Source organism: Diceros bicornis, chromosome 3, assembly GCF_020826845.1.
Source record: "Diceros bicornis minor isolate mBicDic1 chromosome 3, mDicBic1.mat.cur, whole genome shotgun sequence".
In the NCBI taxonomy this organism is placed as follows: domain Eukaryota; kingdom Metazoa; phylum Chordata; class Mammalia; order Perissodactyla; family Rhinocerotidae; genus Diceros; species Diceros bicornis.
Genome location: NC_080742.1, coordinates 33,963,362 through 33,975,535, shown reverse-complemented (window position 1 = coordinate 33,975,535; position 12,174 = coordinate 33,963,362). Strand labels below are relative to the sequence as shown.

The 12,174-nt window shown below is 48.5% G+C and overlaps 1 protein-coding gene across 1 annotated transcript; it reads left to right on the top strand.

The window, feature by feature from the left end:
• Nucleotides 1-7,094: 7,094 nt before the first annotated feature.
• DLX5 (distal-less homeobox 5) lies at nt 7,095-11,424 on the top strand. Its single transcript, XM_058568701.1, has 3 exons — nt 7,095-7,618; nt 9,507-9,691; nt 10,746-11,424. The coding sequence occupies exons 1-3, from the start codon at nt 7,264-7,266 to the stop codon at nt 11,073-11,075; spliced, it is 870 nt and encodes a 289-aa protein (XP_058424684.1). The 5' UTR covers nt 7,095-7,263; the 3' UTR covers nt 11,076-11,424.
• The last annotated feature ends 750 nt before the right edge of the window (nt 11,425-12,174 follow it).

Sequence of the window (12,174 nt, the reverse complement as noted above, 5' to 3'; positions counted from 1 at the left end):
GATTTTAATTACTAAATACTTTTTTTCCCGGTGTTACACCTATTTGACTGGCTTCAAGAATAATTCTATTAAAATTATCATCACTATAGCAAAGATGACCTCTTTGGTTCATCTCTTTTTCTCGGTGCTAAAAAATTCTCCCTATCCTCTTCAAGTTTACTAGGTAGGTTAACTACCAGCGACCTAGCACGGCTACTCTATAACATGACCCTGAAAGCGTCTGAAACTCTTAAACGGCAAGTGTGAAAAGGCTGTAAAACAGTACACCCCTGAAGGAGCAAGAGACTCAAATAACAGAGGAAGCAACAAAGTGTAGAGAAAGAATGGTACAGCCATGGTATATTCTGACTTTTTCCATGTCTGAATACAGCTCCTCTTGCCTGTGTCTGTTATTTGTTTAATTTGTTGATTTCCACCTCCACATTTTTTTCTAGGAGAGGACTTAATGCAATATCTGTACATATTCTGTGGCTAGCTGAAGTTCCAAGTTTCATGAAAAGAAGTATCTTTTCCCTCAATGGTTCCAAGGATTCTGGAACCTTGTAGAAAAATTCCAGATATCCTTAAACTCCATTTTATCTTTTCTATTAAGGTATAATTGGTATATAACATAATATTAGTTTCAAGTGTGCAACATAAAGATTTGATATTTGTATCTATTGTGAAATGATCACCACAATAAATCTAGTTAGCATCTGTCCCCATACATAGTTACAAAATTTTATTTTTCTTGTTATGAGGACTTTTAAGATCTACTCTCTTAGCAACTACCAAATATGCAATACAGTATTATTAACTATAGTCACCATGCTGTACATTACATCCTCATGACTTATTTATCTTATAAATGAATAAGGGAAGTTTGTACCTTTTGATCCCCTCACTCATTTCGCCCAACCCCAAACCCTATTAAATCCCATTTTAGACTAACAATAGTTCATGTAGACACATAGTATGTTGCCTGCAAAGTGAGGTCTGTTGAGAAGTTGCAGCAGCAACCAAAGTGTCCCCTGATTTCCTAAGTAACCAACTGAAATGCATACATCAATTGGGGATAAAACTGTGAAAATGCACTCAAACCACTAGCTACATGCAGTCACATACCCAAAATTGCAAACCAGAACGCAGCAGTAAATTAGATGAATGCATATAATACTTTGCTAAATGTACCATCCAAGAGCCTGCTATGTTGAGACAGTGAAATAAAACTGAAGACAATGTTGCAAAAGCAAAATTTGGCCTAACTGCCCATGGGCTATCTAAGTTGACTATTACTAAGAATCTGGGCGCAAGTAGAGTAATGTATCTTTTATGCCCATGATTTAAAAAAGTGACTCCATTGCTGTATCAGCTACACTTCACTGGGAAAGCTATTGACTTTTCCTTTCTGTTCCCTTAATGTTCTTCTGCAGGAGCACAGAGGAATTCAAGTCCAGGTGGGCACTGTGCCTTCGACTGATTATGCTGTGTAACACAGCAGGGAAACTCTTATCTCAGGCTGCGGTTGCCTGTTTAAGAATCTTTTTCTTTCTAAAATGTATAAGGTAGTAAACACAGCTGTAGAAAAAGGTTTTGTGTTTTCTTGCTGTTTGTTTTAATCTAATAAAATTATATAATTAAAGCAGAGTGCTAAAATGTCTATAAAATTATACTACCTGCCCGTGTGCATATACCTTGTGGGCCAAGTTTTACCCGGCTCACATTGCTGGAATAATCTGAATGGATTTGATTTTAGAAGTGTTTTTTTTACATCTTTGCGTACAGTATTGTCAGATCATAAAAATACAATGGCTTAGGATCAATGAACTTTAAAATTCTAAATTGATCTTGGAATTAGGATGTTATTAAAGATGACTTAAGCTTCACTCTTGCTATTTCCTTGCCAGAGTTGGATCATAGTTCTGAATTCCTGTCTGCCAATTACTTTTCTTTTAACTCCACAAGGGGTATTTTTTTTAATTGGAATATTTATATATATTCAAGGAGAATAAAGGTTTTGTAAATAGTATCACAGCCAAACCATCCTTTCAAGAAGATGAAATCTCAGTTTAGGATGAAGAATCTGACTCAATTTCAGTTTGCAAAGACATATAATAATATAATCCCATTTACTTCCTACTTAGATGAACTTGAAGTGTTTTCAGCTGTGGTATATTAAATTTGTCTCATAGAGAATAGATTTGAGTGGATACTTAAGGCCTTTTCCTAGCCAGTTATGTTTAAGTTAAATGAATAAACACATTTTAATGTCTTAATTATAAAAACAAAATGTGCAGAAGTCTATGATCTGTACTATCATTTGGAAATAAACTGAAAAATCCTATTAGGTTGGAATTAAGTGGTAAATAGTTTCCCCCTCTGGGGATTTTTAATTTATTCAGAATATTTATATAATTGCCTGCTAGCGAATCCTTTGAGATTACTTTGTTGGAGATGCTCTTTAACTCCAAACACATTTTTCTTGAGGGCAAGGGGGTACTGTAATTAATTTCAGCATGGGAGGAATCTTTCTTTCTACTTATCCTTTCCATCACCTCCCCACACCCCTTTCCCTCACCTCCCTCCCTGGAGGAGCCCATTGTCAATTCATATGGGCTCCAAAGCATTTTGGCTTCGGCCTAGTTTGTTCAGCCTCACAAGTGCATGGGAAGAACTTTCAACCTAGATGGGGAATTAAACAGTTTTGTTAACTCAGAAGATGAACCGCCTCTGAATGTCAGTTCCAAGTGCCTGGCACTCTGTTGTGAGACACAAAGGCCATTTGGCTGAGTTGCCAAAACCAATGACCAACAACTTGTGATACTTTTGAAAGCCTTCACCACTTTTGCAATCATCACTCCTGTCTTTTCATCTCATCCCAATTCATGGAAATGTGTCTCTTCTAGATAAACAGCAAATTGAATATTTCAGGGCTGTTACTTTAAGTTATTAAATGGTCTTAGTGCCCTAGCTCAAAGAAAAATGAAGTTCCATTGTAAATAAAATTATTACTCAGATCTATCTCCCCAAAATGTATGACATAACCAGCTTTGTGTTTGAGATGTCTGGGATGAAAAGTGCTCTAGATGAATCTTGATCAATAAAGACATAATAACAGTGAACTGCTCTAAGAGCATTTTTCACTGGATGGATAAAGAAAAGTAATGGATAAAGCACTGTAAATAAAAAAAAAACCTCAGCCCAAGAACAGGACTTTTAAAAGACAGGTAGTCCACTGATAAAAATTCTAAAGAAGCATTGATTATATCAAGTTTGCATACATAAGGCTAGTATCATGTTATGGGGGCCTTTATCTACCTGAATTATGCACGTCCAATTGATCTGTACAGTATTTTAAATAAATGAAACATTAGTTTCCATCTTAAAAAGATCTTAAGTTCATAAATTAAATATTTTCAGGTGCACTGATTTGTTTGAGCTTCAAGCCCAAAGGAAAGGATGTTCTACTTTTAGCATGGCTACAAGTAAACAGATTTCTATATGTGCCAGAGGTAGAAAACTGAGTTAATGCAGCTATTAAAATTATCTCCCCCCACCCTTTCCAAGGTACTCTCCCTCCTAACTCAAGAGTGGCACTGTCTTGCCAGTTCACAGGAGTAGTGAATCACCCCAGGCTCTAGAGCGCCTCATCTAGTTACAGGAGGGCCTATTTCTTTAGAACTTTCTCGGAAACAAGGGTCACCTGCCACTATGTCCAGTCATCCGAGTTGAGGAGGCGGAACCCAGAGCGTTACTCCCCCAAAATGCCAGATTTCGTGCTGAGACCCAGAAAAAGGTGATACGGCGGGAGGGCGGGAGGAAGAGTATGAATGTGTTAGGAGTAAAGGAAATGAATGAAAGGGCGTGGGAGTGGAGAGAAAGATCTGCAGGAAGCATAGAGAAGGAAAGCCACTTGGTAGTGGACTGGAACCCCTAGGACCAGCCTACGTTGTCAGGCCAGTGACTGAGCCTGGAAAAGGTTTACCATTTGCGCGCTGTTCCCCGCGGACACTGGGTGGCGCTCGAGGTAAAGACTTGCACTTCTCTGAGGGTCTGTCCCCCCGACCCCCTCCTGCCCCTTGCAAATTTCGGCTACTGGGAGATGAAATTACTCACAATCGTCCTACGTGTCGCAGCGGGGAGCGCACTTCTGGGGAAGTTTGATGTCGTGGGGCTGTTTCTCCACGGCTGGGTCCGTCGGTGGGTTTTGAAAGAGGCAACAGCATCCGGCCCACCGGCCTTAAGACAAAGTTCCGGGCGTCGGTGTCAGAATCATCCACAGTACCAGCAAAAGTTGCTACCCCGAAAGCCGGAATACCCAGCGCGTGTGCGCCCTGCGTGTGGGTCCGAAGCGGCTGCCAGGCCCCGGTGCCGGCCGTGCGTAGAGCCACAATGACTTTAATGTGAAATGCAATGTGATTGAATTGTGAACAGACTCCGGCTCCTTTTCAGTTAGCGCTCCCTCTCCCTTCCGCTGCCATTAAGGAAAGGCTTGGGGAAGTGGGGTCACCTAGACAAAAAGCAGAACAAAGTCAAGAAAGTCTAGGCTTTGAACCTTCAGAGACACTCCCAGATTTGGAGGTCTCACCCACCAGCGGCCTTTGCACGAGCGGCTCGTGGCGTGAGGGCCAACACTTTAGGAATTAAAGAAGTTAAATTCTTCCCTTCCGCCCTACTCCTTTTTGTGTTACGTAAAACAAGGGAGAGAATGTCTTTTTTTTGGCGGAGGGAAAAGTGAAATTTAGCAAGGTCTAGACTACTTAACATTGTAACATTATATTCTCGACTGGATCCCAAACTTCTAAATTTTGCCCAAATTCTGCAGCTTCCAATTCCATCCTGGTTGGAATCCGCCTTCTCAGCAAGGTCTAAGGACATTGCTGGGAACACCCTATTTAGCATAACCGTATTGACCTTAGTTCCCTCCACGCAGTGACTTTTAAATGTGTAATAACTGAAAAGTGCCTGGGGCGGAGGGACCCGTGGACGGCAGCCCAGCTCCCTGCACCGCTTGCCTTCGCCGCGGGGCGCTTTGAACCGTCCCCTGGCATTGCTTTGGGGAAGCGATTCGTGTAATTAAATGGCAGGATGTAAGATGACTCGACGGGCGCCCAGAACTTCTCCAGAGCAGTGACCAGGACTGCACGCCCGACGGGGCTGGCAAAGTTTCCCCGACGCCCTGTAGTTCTTCACAACCTAAATCTAGAGAGTGAATATTCGTGCCAAAATCGACAGTGTGGGGTGAGGATGTGCAGACGGAAACAGCTGTTTACCCGGGCGTCCATCTCGTAGAAGTCCAGGGCGTTCAGGCCGCAAGCAGGAAACTCAAGCTGGGGTGGGGGGAGGGGCGCTGCAGGACCCTGTGTCACACAGGTCCCCTTCCCTGTGCGCGCCCACGCTGAAGTTGCTCCCGAAGGGCAGTGCGACAATAGCTGTGCTTTTACTTAGCCCAGATGGCAGAGGCAGGGAACTGGTACACGTGTGGCTGCTCCGCTTTGGGGTTCCGGAGCTGGGCTGGCGTCCTGCTCCGAGTTCCAGACACACCATCCCCCTCTCTCTGCCGCCCTGTTTTGGGCTGGAGTAGCTCCACAGCCAAAGTGAGGCTAAACTAACAGTAGACACAACTAATGTAGATGCTTTCTTCTTCCGTTGGGGGTGGGGGGGAGAGGGATGAGAGGCCAGACTGCCCAACCCCGGACGTCTGGTGAAACTCCCAGGTTCCCAGCCTCCGACTCCCTGGAGGAAGATGCTGGCAGGGCCCAAATCAGGATCCAGCTCCCGGAGTTGCCTATTTGAGGGGAATGGAAATGGGTATCAGTAGACTGATTTATGTCAATTTCTAAGCTCCCAGCTGGATCACCACTAGAGCAAGAGTGACACGTTATGAAAAGCCAACTCTGGACCACAAATACCAAGTGTTTGATTCCTGAGCCTTTTCTCCCTTTGCATATGAACTAAGATGTCTTCGAGGCAGGAAATAAAGGGACAGAGGGTACGGGAACCCTGACCTGGAGAATGGAAAGGCCGGCCTTCGGGTGCCATGTTCAGGGAGCCAGGAGGAGGAAACCTGTGGGCTTCATCCAACTTCCCAAAAGGGCTTTTATCCCTGTCTACTTCCCAGTCTTCTTGGGGGTTCCCATTTGGTCCCAGAAGAATGACAGGTCATAAGTGGAATCTTTGGCCACTGAACACAGAGTTACAGACCCTCTATTCCAATGGCATCCAAATAGAGAATACTGAACAAATTGTGGGGCTGCCTGTTCTTCTTGGGGACCAGCAATTTGGGCGTCATTAAGTTATTTGTGCTTAAGACAATGATTTTTATTTTAAGTCACTGTAGGGATTTAGGGTTGCAGGAACTCTCTGCCATTAACCGCTGAATGGACAGCATGCATTCTCGAGCATCCTTATCCAGCCCTTGTTTGAGAAATACTCATCTCGTGCAAAGGAGTGCTTGCTGCAAATTTGTCAGTCTTTCCCCAAATCGCAAATTTTCAACACATGTAAGTTACAGCTTGGCTTCCAGCACCCCACTAAAAATATTCTCAGTTCCTTCTAGCCTTCATCCCACATCCCTGATCCTCACCCCACCCCCACCCCCACCTCCGTTTTGATTCCCCGTTTCAATATCAGTGCTCAATTCCGCACTCTCGCCTCGGGTGCGGCGCTCGGGGGCAAGGAGGTGGGGAGCCAGGAAAGACCGTCGCCGACCTCACCCCCAAAACATGTGCACTTTCCAAGGCTGCTGATTGGAACACATTGTCTCCAGACGTTACAGAGCTGAGGGTTGGGGCTTCTGCGTTGTCTTTGGTATTCAATGAAAACAGATTGACTGAGACCCCCCTCCCCCAACAAGCAACAACGCATACACGCACACAAGCACACCCGCACACACTTCCCCTCTCCCTCCATTTTTTCTCCCTCTTTTTTTTTAAGCAATGCTTTGTTGTGCTAAAACTAGTTGGACGAGTTAGGGTGTTGCTGCCGCTCCTGAGGCCCTGGCCAATGGAACCCGATCCACCCCGCTGTGCGTAAGCGCGCAATTAAGGATTTAACCAAGGCTGTGCTGCGCCTCAGCCAGCAGTCAGCCTGCCGGAGACAGAGCCTCCACGACTCCCAGCCTCCTCCTCGCCGCCGCCGCCGCCTCCTCCTTCTCTCCTCCTCCTCCTCTTCCTCCTTCCTCGCTCCCACAGCCATGTCTGCTTAGACCAGAGCAGCCCCACAGCCAGCTCGGGCAGCAGCCGCCGCCACAGCAGCAAGGACAGCCACCGTCGCCTGTGAGCGATGACAGGAGTGTTTGACAGAAGGGTCCCCAGCATCCGATCCGGCGACTTCCAAGCTCCGTTCCAGACGTCCGCAGCCATGCACCATCCGTCTCAGGAATCGCCAACTTTGCCTGAGTCGTCGGCCACCGATTCCGACTACTACAGCCCCACGGGGGGAGCCCCGCACGGCTACTGCTCTCCTACCTCGGCTTCCTATGGCAAAGCGCTCAACCCCTACCAGTACCAGTACCACGGCGTGAACGGCTCCGCCGGCAGTTACCCCGCCAAAGCTTACGCCGACTACAGCTACGCCAGCCCCTACCACCAGTACGGCGGCGCCTACAACCGCGTCCCGAGCGCCACCAGCCAGCCAGGTACGCGGGAAGGAGGGGGGCGTACAGGGGGAGCCAGGATTCCGGAGGGGCGAGGTGGGGAGGGAGATTTGGGGCCTCGCCATTCACTGCAGTGGGGGCGCACCGGCAGAAAGGAGTGGGGGCCTGGACTCTGCAACCAAGAGAGGTTCCTGGGCCAGCATTTTAGGAATTCTTAGGACCAGCGTCTCTCCCCTCCGGCACCTAGGGTGGGGGAGGGTGGGGGGTCTCAGTTGCTGGATTCCCAGCTTGCCTGGTCAGAAAGCCAGCTAGGCTGGAAAGGGGGTTAAGGGTGGAGAGAAGAATCAAGCAACCCAAGTGGCGTTTGCGTAATAAAGGGGAGGTTAGTTGGAACTTTTGGTGAGCGTGCTCGGTTGGTGCGAGTGGGAGTGGAAGGCTGCCTCAAAGACTCTGTCGGGATTAGTCTGAGAGCAGCCACGAGCCAGCGTCGAGTCGGTGCCCGGAGAGCGCGGGGCGGGAGTGGGGGACTGGGGAGCTGTAGCCCGCCGGAGGAAGAGCGCGCCGAGAGTCTTGCGGTCTATCCAAGGCACTTCCAAAAACAAAAAGCCATCTAAAGGTGGAGAAGGGTTGCTGAGGGGTCACGTTATTGGAGCGATTTTTTTTTCTTTCTCCATAGGTGCCTAAAATTTGTATTCCTCCTCCCACCTCCTTTTTCGTCCGCATTGAAACTTAGTTGGAGAGTTTAACAGGGTTAGTGAGCTTGGGCGGTAAGAGAGAGACATGAGGTCTCCTTGGAGAGGTTTTGCTGGTCAGGTTTGATCTCTTCCCACAAGCACATTAATAATCCTGCTAATATTAGCATCCCCTGCTCTGGCAGAATCGAGACCACAGCCCTCATCCTCCACCCTTCCTCTCCCAGGAGCTCGCCACACACACACACACACACACACACACACACACACACACACACCACGGAGAGGTTCTCCGCCCCTTCCAGAGATGGGCACTTCTGATAAGGCAATACGTTTGAGAAAGGGGACTTGTGGCCCCAGGGCACGTTTGTAAAACACGAGTTCAGAAAGACTTTTTCTCTCGTCTAAACTCGAGACTGAGAAGTTCGTCCTGACCTGCCGCCCCTTTCCTACGAAAACACTCCACCACCGATTCCTTTTCACTGCGTGACTCTTGCTAATCTTAAAAGAGAGCTCGGGGTGGGGTGTATTCGTTCTTTTCAGTGTTTCTGTATTTCGTGCATAAATGAAAGATTTTTTTTTCTTTTGGCCAAGAACTTATTAAGTCTATTTGTAAAAGAAACCAGACACATCTGTGCCCTCGCAGATCTGCAGGGAGATTATGGGGGCTGCATAATCAGCCCTCTGTCTTCGGCGGCTGGGACCGCTTGCTGCTGAATTGAAGGAGCATAGTTTGCTTGTGGGTCTTTGAACTTTGGAGACCTCGGTTAGCGTCTTCCCTGCCCAAGCGTCTGGCCTCTGCAGGCGCCCGAACAGACGCTGACAGAAGGGGGGTCACGGCCCAGAGTCTCCCACTTGAAGCTCCGGGAGGGGTTGGCCATGCTTACCCCAGAAACGCGGGTGAGCACAAGGTGGGCGTAAAACCAAGTCCGGTGAAGCAGGAACTGCTGCAAGGGCTAAATCCCAGACGCCAAGAAGGGAGCCGTGCTGTACAAAGCGCTTTGCACAACCCCACGAGAACCTGAATGAACAGAGTAGGAAATTAATCAGAGACTACCTGGCATTTCCATGATTTGGGGGAGGGGCATATTTCTCTGGTTCTTGTGAAGCAAAGGTGGTGATATAGGCCAATAGAGTGAAGACTGCATGGTAAGAAACTCAAGGACTGTATTTGAGGGTTCTGGAAAAGGGCCATTGTCTGCCGACAAGCTCTAACTGGGTCTGTTTTGATTATTTAGAGAAAGAAGTGGCCGAGCCCGAGGTGAGGATGGTGAATGGCAAACCAAAGAAAGTTCGTAAACCCAGGACTATTTATTCCAGCTTTCAGCTGGCCGCGTTACAGAGAAGGTTTCAGAAGACTCAGTACCTCGCCCTGCCCGAACGCGCGGAGCTGGCCGCCTCGCTGGGACTGACGCAAACACAGGTAAATCCGGCCGCGGCCGGCAAGAGCCCCGCCCCGGCTGCCAGCCTGGCTGGGCCGCGCGGTTTGGTCCCGGCGGGCTGGAGCCGATTGGATAGCACCCGCGAGAAACTCACAGACAGAAAGACCCGACCCCGCGCCCTTCCCTCCAGGAGTCAGGCCGAGTGTCGCCGCCATGTGACGGTGGGGACGGGATGGAGACGTCGATCATCCCGAGATGTCCCTCGCTTCGGGCCTCTGGGCGCGAGGGGCCAATTTCCTAGATTGGAAACAAGGGGAGGGTTATTTCTAGGACGCTCTCGCAGCCTTGAGAAATTGGTTCTCTGCACAATGCAGAGCCTCTCGGCGGTGGTCTGCGAAAAGGCGGAGAACATCGCCTCGGGCCGGAAAAACTGAAGGGTCACGCCCTGCTCCTGCAGAGCTTCAGGCCGCAACAGCCTGGGGGTTGCGAGGTGGGGGGCGCTGTTGTACGGGGAAATCTTCCCTGGATTGTCCCATTCCCTTCATGCCCCCCCCAACCCCGCTGGGGCCTATAGAATAATAAAGAATGTTCGAGTCGCTGCCCAGAGCTGCAGGAGGATTCTGACCTCTCGGAGCCGAGGAGAGAGTGAAGGGAGTCGGCCAGGAGATTGGGAGCTCGCTCCCATCCTTCCACACTTGCGCGCGCGTGGTCTGCCCCACCGCCCTTGCGCGCGGCCTTTAGCCCATTGTTTTCCAGACCGCGGCGCCGCGTTCCGTGCGCCGGTGCAGGCCTACCGGTGCGCGCACGCCAGCCTCGGACACCTGCGCCCCCCTCCCCCAGTCCAAACAAACGACAAAAGCCTCGGGGTCGTGGCCTTGCGGTGGCCAGTGCACGCGGAGCCGGTCAGGGCGCCCGCTGGGTCCCGCGATCCAGGCTTTGCCTCAGGCCCAGGCCCTTGGCCGTAGGCCGCGAGCTGTGGGGAGACGCCAGGGCCGGGACGCCTGGGGGCCGAAGATGCCTCCAGTCGCCGCCCTGGGGAAGGCGCGGGCGGCCTTTGAGTGTCCCGGTAACGTATGCCTTTGTTCCCCCACCCAGGTGAAAATCTGGTTTCAGAACAAAAGATCCAAGATCAAGAAGATCATGAAAAACGGGGAGATGCCCCCGGAGCACAGCCCCAGCTCCAGCGACCCTATGGCGTGTAACTCGCCGCAGTCTCCCGCGGTGTGGGAGCCCCAGGGCTCGTCCCGCTCGCTCAGCCACCACCCTCATGCCCACCCTCCGACCTCCAACCAGTCCCCCGCGTCCAGCTACCTGGAGAACTCGGCTTCCTGGTACCCGAGCGCAGCCAGCTCAATCAATTCCCACCTGCCGCCGCCCGGCTCCTTACAGCACCCGCTGGCGCTGGCCTCCGGGACACTATATTAGACTGGCCGCTTTCTCTTGCTCTCTTTTTTGGGACTACTGTGTTTTGCTGTTTTAGAAACTCATAAAGAAAGGAATTCACATGGGGAAGTTTGGAAAAACGGAAACAAAAAAGATTCATGTGTAAAGCTTTTTGTGCATGTAAGTTATTGCATTTCAAAGGATCCCCGTGCCCCCTTTTTTTACAGACGAACTTTTTGCGCAACTGTGGACACTATCAATGGTGCCTTGAAATCTATGACCTCAACTTTTCAAATGACTTTTTTCAATGTTATTTTAACCATGTAAATAAGTGTAGATAGAGGAATTAAACTGTATATTCTGGATAAATAAAATTATTTCCACCATGAAAGCAAACTTTTTAAAAAAAATACTCCTTTTGCCCCCCTTATAATGGGCTAGTGAAGTTTTATGCATGCAATTAAAGGAAGACAAGTTCTGCAGAGGTCCAACAAGGCAAAAAGGAAAACAGAAATTGGGAGATTCATGGATGCAGAACTGTACATGTGTTGGATGCTATACTTTATATACATATGTGGCCTGCTTATAGTACTGCCATATAATATATATTTAGGTGTTTTTTAGGCCTAACCACAAAAACGTTTAGATAATTTTAAGTTTAACCCCAAATTGTTTCAGGTAGAAAGTAATACTGGAATCTAAATACAGCCCTCATACCCTGTGTATGAGTAAGAAAGTGGCAGAAATCCCTCAATAACCACTCTGAATTCTAAGCTCAAAGCAATTATGGTAGAGAACTGCCCCTCCATCAGCCTCTGTGTATTGCCAGAGCAATTAGACAAATTACACTCCCTTCAAAGGGAGCTTCCAGAGATGAAAAAAATGAAAGAAAAAAATTTCCCCTCATTCCTATTACATTTTTTAAAAATCTGAAATGTTCGCAGCATGGCAAATGATAGCACCTTGGACTCCTTGGTGTATGAATATAAATTTATGTGAGCTCTTTTAGAGAGAGGAACGGATCACAGGACTTGAAGACAATGATGGACCTACACCACTAGGCCAAGTAGGGGGTGTGGAGGGCATTCCTTCTCCTGCCAAGGGAGGGAATTATGGGGAGGAAGAAAGGAATGAAGGCATT